The sequence below is a fragment of the Lichenostomus cassidix genome, chromosome 27 (assembly GCF_008360975.1).
Source record: "Lichenostomus cassidix isolate B80296 chromosome 27, HeHo_3.0, whole genome shotgun sequence".
Lineage (NCBI taxonomy): Eukaryota > Metazoa > Chordata > Aves > Passeriformes > Meliphagidae > Lichenostomus > Lichenostomus cassidix.
This window is the reverse complement of record NC_139507.1, coordinates 4,971,871-4,991,355: the sequence shown is the minus strand read 5'-3', so window position 1 is coordinate 4,991,355 and position 19,485 is coordinate 4,971,871. Positions and strand designations below refer to the sequence as shown.

Here is a 19,485-nt window from a genome sequence, read left to right as displayed (position 1 = left end):
TTTCTTTCCTTTTTTTTTTTTGTATTTTTTTCCCCTCAATTATCATGTGACTAGGAAATTATTTAAATTACTTAAGCGAGGAATTTTTCTTTTCTTTTTTTTAATTTTTCCCCTCAATTACCACACAACTCCGAAATTATTTCAATTATTCACTCGAGGAATTTTTTTATCTTTTTTTTTTCAAAGCGAGGGAGCTTTGAGGATGGAAAAAAACCCACTTTTGTTATCAGAAAAATTCAGGTTTTTTTCTCCTCCTTTGATCTGCCGGTTTGCTGAATTCCTCCTCTCAGCACATCAAGGGAAGTTTTTATCTCACACCCGCCTGGCAGTTTGTATTAAAATCCCTTTTTTTCACCGAGAAATTTCACAACTTCTTCCCCCCCAGTGCCTGAGAGAGAAAAAATTCCATTTTTTGGGGTTTTTTTGATGTTGAATTCCTCGGATGTTTCCTCCCTCGGTGGTCACAGCGCAGAGAGGATTTACAAAAAGCAGAAATTCAGGAATTCCTGACTTATCTGGAGGGAAAAAATCATAAAAAACCCTTCATTTTGCTGCTTGGTTTTTCCCCAATTTTCTCTGATGTTCTGCAGAGCTGAGGGGAGGAAAAATTGGGGAAAAATATTCTGTGGAGGAGAGAAAATCGAGTTGAATGGAATGGAAAAAGAATAGAGAATAAATAGAAAATAGAAAATAGAAAATAGAAAAGAGAAAATAGAAAAGAGAAAATAGAAAATAATAGAAAATAGAAAATAGAAAATAATAGAAAATAGATAATAGAAAGGAATTAATAATAGTAAATAGTAAATAATAAGTAATAAGTAATAAATAATAAGTAATAAGTAATAAAGAGTAGAAAATAAATGATAATGATAAATAGTAGATAGTAAATAGTAAATAATAAGTAATAAGTAATAAATAGTAGATAATAAAGGATAAATGAAAAATTATTAATAATTAATAATTAACAACTAATAAATCAATCAAGGCAGAGTGAGGTGAAGTTTTCCCGAAGTGAGATTTCCATGGATTAACTCCAGAGGGAAAAACCAGGACAATCCTCTGAAATTCCCATTTTTTTTAATCCCCTGAGACCAAAATTCATGATTTTTGTGATTTTTTAACCCAAAAGGACTGAAATAAATTGGGGAATTTTGGGATAAATCCCTGAAATCTCCCCGGATTTGATTTTTAGGGTTTTTTAAAGGGAATTCCCTTTTCCCGAGCCTGATTCCCGAGGGATTCCCGGCTGGGATTTTTGGGAATTCCGTGGGAAAAGAGCCGCGAATTCCCAGCGGAGTGAAGGTGAGCAGAGTGGGACAGAACTGGGGAAAAACCGAATTTTAGGGGAAAATCGTTGCGTTCCCAGATCCCAAAATATCTGGGAATTTGGGAAAATCTTTGACATCCTCGATCCCAAAATATCTGGAATTTTGGGGACAATCTTTGCCATTCTCGGGACTTTCCAATTCCCAGGGAGAAACTCCAGATCCCAAAACCTCTGGGAATTTTGGGGACAATCCCTGCTCTTCCCGATCCCAAATATCTGGAATTTTCGGGACAATCCCTGCCCTTCCCGATCCCAAAAATTTTTGGGACAATCCCTGCCCTTCCCGATCCCAAAATATCTGGGAATTTTGGGAAAATCTCTGACATCCTCGATCCCAAAATCTCTGGGAATTTTGGGGACAATCTTTGCTATTCCCGATCCCAAAACCCCTGGGAATTTTTGGGACAATTCCTGTCCTTCCCAATCCCAAATATCTGGGAATTTGGGAACAATCCCTGCCCTTCCCGATCCCAAAATATCTGGGAATTCTGGGAACAATCTTTGCCATTCCCGATCCCTTTCCTTTCCTTTCCTTTCCTTTCCTTTCCTTTCCTTTCCTTTCCTTTCCTTTCCTTTCCTTTCCTTTCCTTTCCTTTCCTTTCCTTTCCTTTCCTTCCTTTCCTTTCCTTTCCTTTCCTTTCCTTTCCTTTCCTTTCCTTTCCTTTCCTTTCCTTTCCTTTCCTTTCCTTTCCTTTCCTTTCCTTTTTTTCATTTTAATAAATATTTTGCTACAAATATAATATTCTCTTGCTATACACAATATCTATTGCTATATATATAATATTCTATTTCCATATAAAATATCTATTGCTATATATTTTATTATACTCTATTTCTATATACTATATACTATTATATATTCCATATATTATATATTATATTGTTATATATTATATATTATATTGCTATATATTTTATATTAAATTACTATATATTATATAGTTATATATTATATACTACATTACCATACATTATACAAAAATAACACATATATTTCTTTATATACAAGTATATATTTTAATATTTTATTTCTTTATACCTATACTATTATATATTCCATATATTATATATTATATTAAAACAAAAAATATATATTGCTATATTTTATATAAATTACTATCTATTATATATTACATAGTTATATATTATATATTACATTGCTATACATCATACAAAAATAACACATATATTTCTTTATATACAAATATATCATTTTATTATATTATATTTCTATATACTATATACTATTATGTATTCCATATATCATATATTATATATTATATATTATATATTATATATTATATAGTATATATTATTATATATTATATATTATATATTATATATTATATATTATATATTATATATTATATATTATATATTATATATTATATATTATATATTATATATTATATATTATATATTATATATTACATTGCCATACATCATACACCAATAACACATCTATTTCTTCATATACAAACATATATTTTATCGCTAAATCACAAAAATCGATTATTTTACCCACAAAAATCCACCCGACGAACAAACCAACCCCAAACCTCCCTCCCTTCCCACTTCCTCCCAACACCCCAAATCCCATTTTCCCTTTTCCAGCCCCTGAACTCCCCTCCCCCCTCCCCCAGCCCCATTATTCCTATTTTTCACCCCAAATAATTTTTCAAAAGCTGCAGCGAGCGGCGGGCGTGACCCGAGCGGGGCTGAGCTCTGCTTGAACCCAGAGAGGGGAGAGAAACAGAGGGGAAATAGTGGGATTTGGGGTTATTTGGGGTTATTTGGGGTTATTTGGGGTTTGGGGTTGGTTTGCGGTTTGGGATTTTGGGGGTGATTTGGGGTTATTTGGGGTTTGGGATTTGGGGTTGATTTGGGGTTTGGGGTTTGGGAACTCTGCGTGAACCGAAAAAGGGAGAGAAAAGAGAGAGGAGAAAGAGCAGCGGGGAAATAGTGGGATTTGGGGTTGATTTGGGGTTATTTGGGGTTATTTGGGGTTTGGGGTTGGTTTGCGGTTTGGGATTTTGGGGGTGATTTGGGGTTATTTGGGGTTTGGGAACTCTGCGTGAACTGGCAGAGAGGGAAAAGGGAGAGGAGAGAGAGCAGCAGGGAAATATTGGGATTTGGGGTGGATTTGGGGTTATTTGGGGTTATTTGGGGTTTGGGGTTTGGGAACTCTGCTTGAACCGACGGGAGAGGAGGAGGACGGAGAGGAGAGAAAGCAGCGGGGAAATATTGGGATTTGGGGTTGATTTGGGGTTTGGGATTGTTTGGGGTTGATTTGGGGTTATTTGTGGTTTGGGGTTTGGGGTTTGGGATTTGGGGTTTGGGGTTTGGTTTTGGGGTTTTGGATTTGGAGGGAGAGTGACAGAGAGGGACAGTGAGGGGATAGTGAGGGAGGAACCCCAAATTCTGAAATAACCCCAAATTTCAGACGAACCCCAAATTCTGAAATAACCCCAAATTCTGAAATAACCCCAAATCCCGAAATAACCCCAAATTCTGAAATAACCCCAAATTAGGGATGAATAACCCCAAATTCCGAAATAACCCCAAATTCCAGAGGAACCCCAAAACCTCCTCGCCCTCTCCTCCTCCCCCTGGAGGCTCCAAACCCTTTTAGGGCCAACAAAGTCCCCAAAGTTTGTCCCCAAATAGGACCCGCCGGGATTTCCCACCCCGAGGAGCCAAAATCAACCCCAAAACTGAGCTGAAAGTGAGAACTGCCGGGGATTGTCATTGTAATTATCACTCTAATTATGATTTTTGTTAATTAGGATTTCCTTTCTGCAGATCAAAAGGGGTTTTGGCTCTGAGAACAAATGGGGGAAATGTCACACCCCGGGGGAGGAGCAGATGGGACCGGAGGGGACAGAGGGACATCCGGTGTCCCTAATTCCCGTGGGAGATTTAGGATTTCTGCGGGAATTTTGGGATTTCCTTAGGAATTTTGGGATTCCCTTGGGAATTTTTGGGATTTCCTTGGGAATTTTTGGGGTTTTAAAAGGATAAATCTCCTTTAGGGCGTGGGTTTGTTGGGAGGGGAAATATGGGAATATGGGGGATATATGGGATTTGTGGGTTATATGGGATATGTGGGATATGGGAAATATAGGGAATATATGGAAAACGTGGAATATAGGGAATATATGGAATATATTAAATATATGGAATATATTAAATATATGGAATATACGTAATATATTGAATACGTGGAATATATGGAAAATAGGGAATATATGGAATATATGGAATATATGGAATATATGGAATATACAGAATATATTGAATATGTGGGATGTATGGAATATATGGGATATGGAAAATATATGGAATATATGGAAAAGGTGGAATATAGGGAATATATGGAATGTATTAAATATGTGGAATATATGGAATATGGGAAATACATGGAATATATGGAATGTGGGAAATATAGGGAATATATGGAATGTATTAAATATATGGAATATACAAAATATATTGAATATGTGGAATATATTGAATATGGGAAATATTGGGAATTTATGGAATGTGTTAAATATATGGAATATACGGTATATATGGGATATGTGGGATATACGGATTATAAAGTCCCTTGTATTATTCATATAATCATAGAAAATTAATCTTGTAAACACAGTTTGGGTTTGTGACCAAATCTCCACTGAATCTCCCCCACCAGCTCCCTTCCCTCCCCACCATCCCCACCCCACACCGACCCACCTGCGCCCATCCCAACATCCCAATATCCCAAAATCCCCAAATCCCCAAATCCCCAAATACCAAAACCCCAAAACGCCAATCCCAAAATCCCAAACCCCAAAATCCCCGAAATCCCAAAACCCAAATCCCCAAACCCCAAAATCCCAAAACCCCATATTCCAAATTCCAAATCCCAAATCCCAAATCCCAAAACCCCAAAATCCCAAATCCCAAATCCCAAAACCCCGAAATCCCAAACCCCAAATCCCAAATCCTCTCCCAACCCCCCCCTCCCCTCGCTCCTCTCCTCCCCCCAGCTGTCCCTCTCTGGTCTCTCCGGTGACTCCGGTGACTCCCGCGGCTCTCCGGGGACAGGGGAGCATGAGAAACCCGGGAGGGGACAGGGGACAGGGGACAGGCAGGGAGGGGACCAGGGACAGGCAGGGAAGGGACAAGGGACAGCAGGGAGGGGACAAGGGACAGCAGGGAGGGGACAGGGGACAGGGGACAGGGGACAGGGGACAGCCGGGAGGGGACAGGGGACAGGGGACAGGGGACAGGGGACAGGCAGGGAGGGGACAGGGGACACTGGGGGGTCCCGGGGAAGGACAAAGCTCCAGGGGATCTTCCGGAGTTCCTTTGAGGTTCAAATGGGGCCGGGAGGCTTTGGAGTGCCCGACGGGGAGGGGACAGCGAGGGGACAGCGAGGGGACAGGATGGGGACAGAGAGGGGACAGGATGGGGACAGCGAGGGGACAGCGAGGGGACACGGAAGGGAGACGCAGGGGACACGGAGGGACACGGAGGGGACAGTGCCTGTGGCTGTGCCCTGCCTTCGCTCCTCACCTGGGACAAGGAGGGTCTCACCCTGGGGCTATCCCGGGAATGATGCCGGGTCTGTCCCGGTCCTATCCCGGTCACAGTCCAGGTCCCCATCCCAGTCCCATCCCAGTCCTATCCCGGTCGCCATCCTGGTCCTAATCCCGGTCCTGTCCCGGTGCCAATCCTAGTCCCTATCCCATTCCCATCCCAGTCCCATCCCAGTCCCATCCCAGTCCATCCCAATCCCATCCCAATCCCATCCCAGTCCCATCCCAGTCCCATCCCAGTCCCTTTCCCATCCCAATCCCATCCCACTCCCATCCCAGTCCATCCCATTCCCATCCCAGTCCCTCCCAGTCCCACCAGCAGTGTTTAACTCCCTCCTCCCCCCCAGCCCTTTTATCCCCTTTACCTCCGCGCTCGCTGACCCCACACACCTTGACCTGTACCCAACCCTCCTCACCTTTCCCCTCACCCTCCCCTCTCCCTTATCTCGGGACACTCCAAACCCTTTTCTTCCCACAAAAAGGAGTTTATTCGACCGAAAAAGATTTTATCTGCGGGGCGAAACCCTCCCGAGGAGCCTGGGCTGCGCTGGGGCCGCAGCGGGGATTTTCCTCATCCTCATCCTTCATCCTCATCCTTCATCCTCATCCCTCATCCTCCTCCTTCTCCCCCCGCCGGGCAGATTTGCAAATTTGCCGAAGCCAAACAATAGTTCCTCCGGCAGCTCCTCTGTTGGCTTGTTTAGAAATCCCAGAGGCGTTTCGAGGTAAAAAGGTCAGAGCAGCACCGAGCTCGATGCTCTTCCCTCCCTCCCTGCCCTTCCCCTGTTTCCGGGGAAAAAGGAAAATCCTTTTTTGGGATCGCCTCGGGAGGATGAGGGGAATAAACCACTTTTGAGGGTTTGTTTTTGGGGTTTTAGGGGTGGAAATGCTCCGGATAAATGTTCTTCCCTCCCCTTTTCCTTTTTCCGTGGGGAAAAATCCCTTTTCCTTTTTTGGGGATCTCCTCGGGAAGATGAGGGGAATAAACCACTTTTGAGGATTCGGTTTTGTGGGGTTTTAGTAGTGGAAATGCTCCGGATAAATCAGAACATGTTTCGTTTTTAGGGGTTTTAGTGGTGGAAATGTTCCGAATAAATGTTCTTCCCTCCCTTTTCCTTTTTCCGTGGAAAATCCTTTTTTGGGGATCTCCTCGGGAGGATGAGGGGAATAAACTACTTTTGGGGATGAGGGGAATAAAGCACTTTTGGGGTTTTAGTGGTGGAAATGCTCCGGATAAATGTTCTTCCCTCCCCTTTTCCTTTTTCCACGGAAAATCCTTTTTTGGGGATCGCCTCGGGAGGATGAGGGGCATAAACCACTTTTGAGGTTTCGGTTTTGGGGTTTTTAGTGGTGGAAATGCTCCGGATAAATGTTCTCCCTTTTCCTTTTTCCGTGGAAAATCCTTTTTTGGGGATCGCCTCGGGAGGATGAGGGGAATAAACCACTTTTGGGGTTTTAGTGGTGGAAATGCTCCCAATAAATCAGGAGAGGTTTCGGTTTGGGGATTTTAGTGGTGGAAATTCTCCGAATAAATCAGAAGATGTTTCTTTTTTGGGGTTTTAGTGGTGGAAATGCTCCGGATAAATCAGAAGCGCTTCGGTTTTTGGGGTTTTAGTGGTGGAAATGCTCCGGATAAATCAGAAATTCCTCTCATTCCCTCCCCGTACCCAAAGCTCCTCACTGATTCTTTAGGGACCCAAATTTCTGGGGATTTTCGCGCCGAGGGTGAGGAGAAGGACGATTTTTGGGGGAAATCCCTGCCCTCCCCCATCCCAAAATCCCTGGGAATTTCGGAAACGAGCGGAAAACCCCAAGCGGGAAGCGCTGCGTTTTTATCCCTCCCGATTTTTGGGATCAAATCCCAAATTCCCCATCCTGCCGCAGCTCGGGATGAGTTTTCCCGCAGGAAAAAGGGATCAACCCCTTGGTTCGGGACATTTTCCTTTTTACCTCCTCCCTCCCATCCCTCATTTCCCAGAGATTTCCATCCTGTTTAACCAAAAAAACCCCAAAAAAACTCGTGGAAAAAGTAAACTTTATTGGGCTGAGGTAGTTTCCGTGACGAGGTACAGCAAAGGAGGGAAAAATCCCAAATTTTCCCCGAGTTTTCCCGAGAATTCCAACCGTTTTTGACAAAGTTTTCACCTCTCGACCCGCCGGCGAGGAGTTTCCCAAGTGGCTCGAGAGGTTTTTATCTCCCTGCGATGAGGCTGAGGGGCTGCAGGGGGACAGCGAGGCGCTCGGAGGTGACAGAGAGGCGATAAATCGCGACAGCTCTGTCCCCAGCCCGTGTCACACCTCCCGCGACATCGCCCGAGGTCAGCGCGGCCTCGTTTGCTCTGATAACGCGAATCGCACATCTCCTCCTCCTCCTCCTCCTCCTCCTCCTCCTCCTCCCCTCCACCCTGGAGCAGCAAAAAACCCCAAAAAACCCTAAAAAAACAACAAAAAAATCGACCCTGTAAAGCAGAAATAGTGCAAAGTGGGAGCAGAAATTTGCCTCTTTTTTTCCTGTTTTTTTTTCTTTTTTAAACTTTTTTTTTTTACTTCCTTTTTTTCCTTTTTTTTTCGGGGAGGCTCTGATCTTTTCGGAGGCCTCGAGCGTCTCGTTCCAAGATATACAAACAGGAGATAAAGGGGAAGAAAAGACATTTTAAAAAACTGCCCCGAACTTTTTTTTCTTTTTTTTCTTTTTTTTTTTTTTTTACCATCTCGTAAGGAAGAAAAATGCATCGACCATGGGCTCGGGGCAGGGAGGGCGGGAAATAAAAAATCCTCCTTGTGCGAGTTTTTCAAAACAGGAGAGAGCTAAATCCGTTTGAAAGTTTGGTTTTTTCTTTTCTTTTTTGTGTTTTTTTCTGTGGTCGAAAGTGCAGTTCCTAAAGGGAAGGGAGAAGGGAGAAAAAGGGAGAAAAAGGGAGGAAAAGGGAGGAAAAGGGAGGAAAAGGGAGGAAAAGGGAGGAGGGAGAAGAAAAAGGGAGGAAAAGGGAGAAAAAGGGAGAAAAAGGGAGGAAAAGGGAGAAGGGAGAAGGGAGAAAAAGGGAGAAGGGAGAAGAAAAAGGGAGGAAAAGGGAGGAAAAGGGAGGAAAAGGGAGAAAAAGGGAGAAGGGAGAAGGGAGAAGAAAAAGGGAGAAAAAGGGAAAATGGAGAAGGGAGAAGGGAGAAGAAAAAAAGGAGAAAATGGGGAAAATACCATCCCTGAGACACGGAGATAAAAAACCTAAAACCACAAAAAAATCAAGATGCAGCTCCTTGGGAGTCCAGCGCTTCGCAGAGGGTCCATAAATTACCACCCGGAGGTGCCACAGCCGGTGCCACAGCCGGTGCCACAGCCGGTGCCACAGCCGGTGCCACAGCCGGTGCCAGCCGCGGGGGATCTCAGGAGGACCCCGAGCTGGGCGAGGCGTCGGGAGAGGTGCAGCTGGACTGATCCGAGACCTCCGCCGCCTCCTTGGCCGCCCGGCCGGCAGAGGGGACAGCGAAACCTTCCTTCTCGCGCTTCTTCTGCTTCATGCGGCGGTTCTGGAACCAGATCTTCACCTGCGTCTCGTTGAGCTCCAGCGTGGCGGCGATCTCCACGCGGCGCGCCCGGCTCAGGTACTTGTTGAAGTGGAATTCTTTCTCCAGCTCGGTGAGCTGCTTGGTGCTGAAGTTGGTGCGGATGGGGTTGGGTTGGCCCAGCAGCCCCAGGTCGGATGGTTTGCCTGGGAAAGATCGAAACAAGCCAGGGCAGGAGGGGACAGAGCAGCTCGGGTGACACCTGTGCGCTGGTGCTGCCTGCCCGGAGCTCCGCGGCTCGGCGCGGGCACAGTACGGGTCGCCGTTCCGGTCCTGTCCCGGTCCTAGCCCGGTCCCGGTCCCCATTCCAGTCCTGTCCCGGTCCCTATCCGGGCCTAATCCGGGTCAGTCTAGGTCCCTATCCCAGTCCTATTCCAGTCCCCATCCCGGTTTTATCCTGATCCCATCCCAGTCCCCATCCCAGTCCTATCCCGGTCCTATCCCACTCCTATTCAAATCTCATTCCAGTCCTATCCCGGTCCTATCGCAGTCTTATCCCCATCCTATCCCGGTCCTATGCCCATCCTATCCCAGTCCTATCCCAGTCCCATCCCACTCCTATCCCAGTCCCCATCCCGATCCTATCCCCATCCCACTTCTATCCCAGTCCTATCCCCATCCTATCCCGTTCCCATCCCGTTCCAGCCCCTCACACCCACCCCCAGCTCCCACCCCACTCCACTCCCAGGTTCTCCTTTTCCCCCCAGAGCCATCCCGGACCCTCGGGAGCCCCGGCAGGGTGAGGGGAGGGAAAAGATGATGGTGATGATGATGATGATGATGGGGAGGAGGAGGAGGAGGGAAGGGAAGGGAAGGCTGCGATTTCAGGAAGATCGTGGGGAAGGAAGTGGAACAATAGCGGAGGGGATGGAAGCCGCGGCTGCGGAAGGAGCAGGAAGCGCCGGGCGTTTCCCACCCCGAGCTGAGTTTAAACCGAGTTTAAACCGAGTTTCAATCGAGTTTAAATCGAGTTTCAATCGAGTTTCAATCGAGTTTAAATCGGGTTTGGCCTGCTGGAAACAGAGCTCGGAAACCCTCAGTGGCTGGAAAATCCCCTGGTGGAGCTTAAAACAACACCCCAAACCCCAAACAAACCCACCCAACCCCTCTCCCCACCGCCAGCCAACCCCGCAAAACCCCAATTTCCCCCCGGATGAACCCCGCGACCCCCAACTCACCTGTCTTGGGGGGATTCCTCTTCACCCGCATCCACTCGAAGGTCTGCGCCGCCGCGGCGCTGTGGCACTGCTCGGGGGGACACGGCGCGTCCTGCTCCTCGCTCAGAGCGGGCGAGAGGTGGCCGTAGAGGGCGGGCAGGTAGCCAGGCTGCTCCTGCCCGTAGAGCGGCTGCGGCTGGAAGTGGCCCGAGTAGCCCTCGGCCAGCGAGCCCAGGCCGGCCGCAGCTCCGCAGGGATAGCCGGCCGGCTGGAAGTACACCCCGTCCGAGTCCTGCTGGCCCAGGTAGAGCTGCTGCTGGCCGTAGCCACCCGCCTGCGCCGGGTAGCCCTGCGGAGCGGCGGGGAAGCGGCCGGAGGAGGCTGGGGGGAAGCCGGGGCTGTGCTGCGGGAGGGGCGCGGAGCTGCCCGGCGGGCCGAAGGGACTGTCCCCGGCCGGAGCGTCCCCACCTGGGCTACCTGCGCACGGGGGGAACGGCGGCGAGCCCGGCTCGGCGCGGGGGAAGGAGGGAGCGGCGCGGTTACAAATTGCGTACTCGAGGAAGGAGTTCATCCTCGTATTGTCCGGGTGCCAGTGATGGAGGAGGGTCAGCCCGGAGCGGGGGGGATGCCGCCTGCCCTCCAACCTTTGGCCACTCCGTCAAACCCCCCGGACTCCCTTCCATCGCCGGCCGGCCAGCCCCGCGGCCCTCGGCGGGGGTTTGGGGGGGAGAAAAGGGGGGAAAAAAAATTAAAAAAAAAAGCGGGGCGGGCGCGGTTTGGGTGGAACCCAATGGGCGAGGGGCGCCCCGAGTTTGTCACCCGGCGCGGCTCATCCATCACGGGCGTGGCGTTTGCATGACAAAGGGGCTTCAATCAAACCCGGCCCATCCATCTGATAACAAAACGCGGCCGCGTCAAAAACCCAACCCTCAAAGAGCTCTTAAAAGGCAGAGCTGCGGGAAGGGTTGGGAATTCTCTCCCCGCGAGTGTTTTAAGTGCTAAAAAGGCCCCCCGAGTTATGCGGCTTGGGGCAGAACTTCCCCTCGGCCCGCAGTTTAAAAGGTTTTTTTTTTTCTTTTTTTCTTTTTTTCTCCCCGATGTGAGAAAAAAGAAAGAGGGGGAAAGGGGACAGGAGGTGTGACAGAGCCTCCAGCACAAAAGGATGCTCTTTGATTCATCTGCAAACTTTTTCCCCACCGAGTGTTCGGCCTGTTCCGGGATCAGGAATTCGCTAAAATCTCCTGAGGAGAGAAAAAAACCCAAAAATCCTCTCCGTTTTCGCTTTAATTCTCCACCGCGGGCTTTGCTCCCCCGGTGAAAGCGCCGTAATTAGATCAATATTCTAATTAGGAGGAGAAATAAAGTTAGGAGGAGACAGAACGGGTTTTGTTGGAGCCGCGCCGGGCCTGGCCTGGCTATCAAATATGGGAATAAACCCGATCCTTGTCCGTCGGGATCTGTCCGTCTGTCCGTCTGTCCATCCATCCCATATCCATCCCATATCCATCCCATATCCATCCCATATCCATCCATCCCATATCCATCCCATATCCATCCCATATCCATCCCATATCCATCCCATATCCATCCCAGATCCATCCCATATCCATCCCATATCCATCCCATATCCATCCATCCCATATCCATCCCATATCCATCCCATATCCATCCCAGATCCATCCCATACCCATCCCATATCCATCCCATATCCATCCATCCCATATCCATCCCATATCCATCCCATATCCATCCCATATCCATCCATCCCATATCCATCCCATATCCATCCATCCCATATCCATCCCATATCCATCCCATATCCATCCCATATCCATCCATCCCATATCCATCCCATATCCATCCCATATCCATCCATCCCATATCCATCCCATATCCATCCCATATCCATCCCATATCCATCCCCTCACCTCGTGCTGCCCGCCGGCACCGAGTTTGGGGTGTTTGGAGAGATTTTGGGATGTTAAACTCGCCTTTGATGGATTTTTTGGGGTTTGGAGCGATTTTGGGATGTTAAACGCGCCTTTGATGGTTTTTAGGGTTTTTACCCAATTCTGGGACACTAAGCTCAGCTCTGCCATGGCCAGGCTGGATTTTTAGGGTTTTAACCAATTCCAGCACACTAAACTCAGCTCTACCATGGCCACACCGGTTTTTTAGGGTTTTTAACCAACTCCAGCACACTAAACTCAGCTCTACCTTAGCCCCGCTGGTTTTTTCGGGTTTTTAACCAACTCTAGGACACTAATCTCAGCTTTACATTAGCCCCGTTGGTTTTTTAGGGATTTTTAACCAATTTTAAGGCACTAATCTCAGCTTTCCCTTAGCTCCGCTGGTTTTCCAGGGTTTTTAACCAATTCTGGGTCACTAATCTCAGCTGTACCTTAGCCCCGCTGGTTTTCCAGGGTTTTTAACCAATTTTAGGGCACTAATCTCAGCTTTACCTTAGCCCCGCTGGTTTTTTAGGGTTTTTAACCAACTCCAGCACACTAAACTCAGCTCTACCTTAGCCCCGCTGGTTTTTTAGGGATTTTTAACCAATTTTAGGGCACTACTCTCAGCTTTCCCTTAGCTCCGCTGGTTTTCCAGGGTTTTTAACCAATTCTGGGACACTAATCTCTACTTTTCCTTAGCCCCGCTGGTTTTTTCGGGTTTTTAACCAATTCTGGGACACTAATCTCTACTTTACCTTAGCCCCGCTGGGTTTTTTCGGGTTTTTAACCAATTTTAGCACACTAACCCCAGCCCAAGCTCCCCAGCTCAGCTCGGCCGAAGTCCGAGGAGGAGGAGGAGGAGGAGGAGGAGGAGGCAGAGCACAGAAGGAGAACATAGGTAAGGAACATTTATTTACTTGTCGGCGGCAGGGAGACAAGAGGCTCAGCCGCCCCCAGCCATTTGTCACCTGTCACAGCCTCCCTGCTCCGCCACGCTCCCGTCCCGCGGGGCTGCAGCAGCTTTTCTCCCTCTTTTTTTCCTCTTTATTTCTCTTTTCCAGGCCAAAAGTTCACTCGGAATGGGAAGTTTTTCCAGCTCGGCTGACGCAATGAGTTTTTGGGGAAAAAACAAAATTTTTCCCAAATTTTTTTTTGGGAAATTGCTGCGAAGTTTTCCACTTCTTTTCGAGGAATTGAGGAAAAATCAACCCGAAAAATGGGTTTTTCTGTCGATCCCAGCGGAGGGAAATTCGAGTTTTAGCGTCTCACGACTCCCATCCTTCCACAAAAAAAAAAAAAAAAAAAGAATAATAAAAATTCCGTTTATTCATTTATCCCTCGGATTTTTTTGGGGGAAATATTTCCAAAAGAAACTCTGCCTGAAACTCTTTGAATATAAAGATCCGAAGCCACTCTGCCTCGCTACAGAAATCGATTTCTGATTTTTTTTATTTCATTGCGTTCGCGTTTAAATGCAGATATATCGCGATTAAATGGATATATCGTGATTAGATGGGTATAGCGAATTTTAATTTATATATTAAACGGATAATATCGTGTTTAAATTGATATATCGCCTTTAAATGGCTAATATCGACCTTAGATGGATATATCATTTAAATGGATATATCGAGTTTAGGTTGATATAGTGCAATTTAATCGATATGTGGCGATTTAATCGATAAATCGCATTAAATTGATATATTTTGAGTAAATGCATATATCATTTAAATTGATGTATCGCGTTCAGATTGATATATAGTGATTAAATGGATATATAATTTAAATGGATATATCGTGTTTAGATTGCCATATCGCGATTAAATGGATCTATCACATTTAAATTGATCTATAGTAATTAAATAAATATATAATTTAAATGGATATATCGTGTTTAGATTGATCTATCGCGATTAAATGGATCTATCACATTTAAATTGATATATAGTAATTAAATAAATATATCATTTAAATGGATATATCGTGTTTAGATTGCCATATCGTGATTAAATGGATCTATCACATTTAAATTGATATATAGTAATTAAATAAATATATAATTTAAATGGATATATCGTGTTTAGATTGATCTATCGCGATTAAATGGATCTATCACATTTAAATTGATATATAGTAATTAAATGGATATATAATTTAAATGGATATATCGCGTTTAGGTTGGTATATCGCGATTAAATGGATATATCACATTTAAATTGATATATGGTAATTAAATAAATATATAATTTAAATGGATAAATCGTGTTTGAGCTATCGCGATTAAATGGATCTATCACATTTAAATTGATATATAGTGATTAAATTGATATATAATTTAAATGGATATATCGTGTTTAGATTGATATATCGCGATTAAATGGATCTATCACATTTAAATTGATATATGGTAATTAAACAAATATATAATTTAAATGGATATATCGTGTTTAGATTGCTCTATCACGATTTAATCAATATAAATATAAAAAATTTAAAATATAAAAAATATAAAAAATTTTTAGAAATAATAAAATTAAAGAAAAAAAAATTAAATAAATATTGCCTCAGCAGTAAGAAAAAATAAAACAAATAAATTTTAAAAAAATAAAATTAAAGGAAAAAAATCACCATTCCCTCCCCGCCCCAGGCGCGCCTCATTTGCATATCTCCGCCCTAATCATCGCTGAGTTTCGCCAACAATCCAGAGCAGAAATGCTCTCAACATGCAAATAATCCCAAATAATATGCAAATAATATGCAAATGACATGCAAATTTCATGCAAATATTCTCGGGGAGGTTTGATTTGCCATTTGGGAGGAGCTGCAGGCTGGCAGAGCCCAGGGAGGAACTCAATAATTCCCTTTTTCAAATCAATTTATTGCATAGAAATTCCCTTTTTTTATCCAACATTCCCAATTTATCTCTCTCTATCCTCTCCGCCATTAGGGTGGCGCTAATTAGGATTAATTAGGATTAATTAGCATTAATTAGCAGAGCTCTGCTGTTAGCAGGATAATAACTGCACAGGTTGAGTTTATGAAATTGGTTTTTTCTGCGGGTGGAAGTTCATTGATTAATCGATCGGGAGGCGTTGGGGTTCTGCAGGGGATTTGGGATGGTTTGGGGTGGATTTGGGGGTTTGGGGTTTTGGGGTTTTGGGGTTTTGGGGGTTTTGGGGGTTCTGGGATGCTTTTTGGGGGTTGATTTGGGTTGGTTTTTGGGGTTCTGGGATGGCTTTTTGGGTGTTGGCTTTTAGGGGGTTGACTTGGGTTGGTTTTTAGGGGGTTGGTTTTTAGGGTTCTGGGGTTTTTGGGGTTCTGGGATTTTGGGGTTGATGTTTAGGGAGTTGATTGCGGTTGATTTTTAGGATTTTTAGGGGTTCTGGGGTGTTTTTTGGGGGGTTGATGTTTAGGGGGTTGATTTGGGTTGGTTTTTAGGGTTCTGGGATGCTTTTTTGGGGATTGGTTCGGGTTGGTTTTTGGGGTTCTGGGATTTTTTTTTAGGGGGTTGGTTTTTAGGGTTCTGGGGTTTTTAGGGGTTCTGGGATGTTTTTTGGGGGTTGGTTTTCAGGGGGATAATTGGGGTTGGTTTTTGGGGTTTTCTGGGATGCTTTTTTCGAGGGTTGATTGGGGGTTGATTTGGGTTGGTTTTTGGGGTTCTGGGATGTTTTCTTGGGGTTCTGGGATTTTTTGGGGGGATTGATGTTTAGGGGGTTGATTTGGGTTGGTTTTCAGGGTTTTTAGGGTTCTGGGATGGTTTTTGGGGGGTTGATGTTTAAGGGGTTGATTTGGGTTGGTTTTTGGGGATTGATTTGGGTTGGTTTTGGGGATTGATTTGGGTTGGTTTTTGGGGATTGATTTGGGTTGGTTTTTGGGGGTTGATTTGGGTTGGTTTTTGGGGGGTTGGTTTGGGTTGGTTTTTGGGGTTCTGGGTTGTTTTGGGGGTTGGTTTTTAGGGGGTTGATTTGGGTTGGTTTTTGGGGTTCTGGGGTTTTTATGGGTTCTGGGATGCTTTTTTGGGGGTTGGTTTGGGTTGGTTTTAGGGGTTCTGGGATGTTTTTCTGTCGCCCCAAATCCTCCCTGGAAGGAGCTGGAGGTGCCTCGGCCTTGCCATCCTGCCTGCCCTGCAGGGGTGTGCAGACCCCAAACCCACCCCAAACCCATGCACAGACCCCAAACCCACCCCAAACCCATACACAGACCCCAAATGTACCCCAAACCCACCCCATACCTACCCCAGGGATATGGAGACCCCAAACCTAAGCCAGGATGGACCCCAGACCCACCCCTGACCCACCCCAAACCCACCCCAAACCCACCCCAGACCCAGCCAGGGATGTGCAGACCCCAAACCCACCCTAAACCCAACGCAGGGGTTTGGAAACCCCAAACCCACCCCAGGAAGGACCCCAAAGCCAGCCGGGGATGTGCAGAGCCCAAACCAACCCCGGACCCACCCCAGGGATGTGCAGACCCCAGATCCACCCAGAGATGGACCCCAGACCCAGCCAGGGATGTGCAGACCCCAAACCAACCCCAAACCAACCCCAAACCCAAACCCAACCCAGGGATTCGGAGACCCCAGGCCCAACCCAGGGATGCTCAGACCCCAGACTCACCCCAAACCCACCCCAGACCCAGGCCAGGGATGCTCAGACCCCAGTCCCAGCTCAGGACAGACCCCAGACCCCAAACCTCCCATTCCCAGAGTTCCCAGCACGCCTGGGATCCATCCAGGGGCTCCTGTTCGTAGGATTTTTAGGATGTTTGGGATTCCTTAAGCTCCGTGCCTGGAGAGGCCCCAGGGATGTGCAGACCCCAAACCCAATCCGGGGACAGACCCCAGACCCACCCAGGAATATATCCCAGACCCACCCCAGGGATCTGCAGACCCCAAACCCACCCCAGGATGTACCCCAGACCCACCCAGGGATATATCCCAGACCCACCCAGGGACCTGCAGACCCCAAACCCACCCAGGGATATACCCCAGAGCCACCCCAGGGGCATGCAGACCCCAGACCCAGTCCGGGGATCGACCCCAAACCCACCCAGGGATGTGCAGAGCCCAAACCCAGCCCCAGTCATGGGATGGACCCCAGACCCAACCCCAGGATGTACCCCAGAGCCACCCCAGGGGAGTGCAGACCCCAGACCCACTCTGGGGATCGACCCCAAACCCACGCCAGCCCCGTCCAGCCTCCCTTTCCCAGCTCCCAGAGCTCCCAGCATGCCTGGAATCCACCCAGGGGCGTCTGGTTTTAGGGTTTTTGGGATTTTAGGATTTTAAGGGTTTTTAGGATTTTTAGGGGTTTCAGGATTTTTAGGGGTTTTAGGATTTTTAGGCTTCCTGAAGTGCCATGCCTGGAGAGGCCCAGAGGATGTGCAGAGCCCAAACCCACCCAGGGATCTGCAGACCCCACACCCACCCCAAACCCACCCAGGGATGTGCAGACCCCAAAGCCACCCCTGCCCCGAGCTGCTCCTCAGCCTCCCTTCCCCAGCTCTGGGCACTCCCAGCACGCCTGGGATCCATCCATGGGCTCGTATTTTTTAGGATTTTTAGCATTTTTTTTATTTTTGGGATTCCTTAAGAGCCATGCCTGGAGAGGCCCAAGGGATGTGCAGACCCCAAACCCACCCAGGGATCTGCAGAGCCCAAACCCAGCCCCAGTCATGGGATGGACCCCAAACCCAACCCCAGGATGTACCCCAGAGCCACCCCAGGGACCTGCAGACCCCAAACCCAATCCGGGGACAGACCCCAGACCCACCCCAAACCCACCCCAGCCCCAATCCAGCCTCCCTTTCCCAGCTCCCAGAGCTCCCAGCACGCCTGGGATCCATTCATGAGCACCTCTTTTTAGAGGTTTTAGGATTTTTAGCTTTTTTTTAATTTGATTTTTAGGTTTTTTAAGATTTTTTTTTGTTTTTAGGGTTTTTAGAGTTTCTAAGATTTTTAGGATTTTTAGGCATCCTTAAGCACCATGCCTGCAGACCCCAAACCCACCCAGGGATCTGCAGACCCCAAATCCACCCCAGGGATTCGCAGACCCCAAACCCACCCCAGGGATTCGGAGACCCCAAACCAACCCAGCCGCCCCGATCCTCCCTTTCCCAGCTCCCAGCGCTCCCAGCACGGCGCTGCCAGCGGGAGGAGGAGGAGGAGGAGGAGGGGAGCAGAGGAGGAAGATCAGGAGGAGAATGAGGATGAGGAGGGGAGGAGGAGGATGAAGAGGAGGAGGAGGAGGAGAGGAGGAAGATCAGGAGGAGGAGAGGAGGAGGAAGAGGATCAGAAGGAGAATGAGGATGAGGAGGATGAGGATCAGGAGGAGGGGAGGAGGAGGAGAGGAAGATCAGGAGGAGGAGAGGAAGATCAGGAGGAGGAGAGGAGGAAGAGGAGGAAAAGGAGGAAAAGGAGGAGAATGAGGAGCAGGAGGAGGAGGATCAGGATCAGGAGGAGAGGAAGAGGAGGAGAGGAAGAGGATGAGGATGATGATGAAGATCAGGAGGAAGCTCTCCGGCCATGCACTCTCTGACCAGCCGCTCTCTCCGCCCAGCTCTCCCTGCGCTGCAGAGACAGCGATTGGCAAAATTTCTGGCCGGCCTTTGCTTGTTTTTTTTTTTTTTTTTTAATTTATTTTTGTTTTACTTCATTTTATTTTATTTTTATTTTGTTTTGTTTTATTTTATTTTTTATTATTTTTATTTGTTTTACGTTATTTTATTTTATTTTTAAAATTTTATTTATTTTCTTATATATATATTTAGTTTATTTTACTTTATTTTATTTTTTAATTTTATTTATTTTTCTTTTATATATATATATTTCGTTTATTTTGCTTTATTTTATTTTATTTTATTTTTTATTTATTTTATTTTATTTTATTTTATTTTATTTATTTTTT

At 46.5% G+C, this 19,485-nt stretch overlaps 1 protein-coding gene across 1 annotated transcript; it reads right to left on the bottom strand.

Annotated features, from left to right (window-relative positions):
* Positions 1-9,214: 9,214 nt before the first annotated feature.
* HOXB1 (homeobox B1) lies at positions 9,215-11,254 on the bottom strand. The gene is made up of 2 exons (XM_085083538.1): positions 10,647-11,254; positions 9,215-9,614 (listed from the first exon to the last, which is right to left on the bottom strand). The coding sequence occupies exons 1-2, from the start codon at positions 11,194-11,196 to the stop codon at positions 9,289-9,291; spliced, it is 876 nt and encodes a 291-aa protein (XP_084939664.1). The 5' UTR covers positions 11,197-11,254; the 3' UTR covers positions 9,215-9,288.
* Between the last annotated feature and the right edge of the window lie 8,231 nt (positions 11,255-19,485).

Excerpts from the sequence above, each read along its gene's own strand:
- HOXB1 (XM_085083538.1), bottom strand. The coding sequence starts at position 11,196 with ATGAACTCCTTCCTCGAGTACGCAATTTGTAACCGCGCCGCTCCCTCC. Across the intron at positions 9,615-10,646 it reads GAGGAATCCCCCCAAGACAG|GCAAACCATCCGACCTGGGG; the intron begins GTGAGTTGGGGG and ends GATCTTTCCCAG.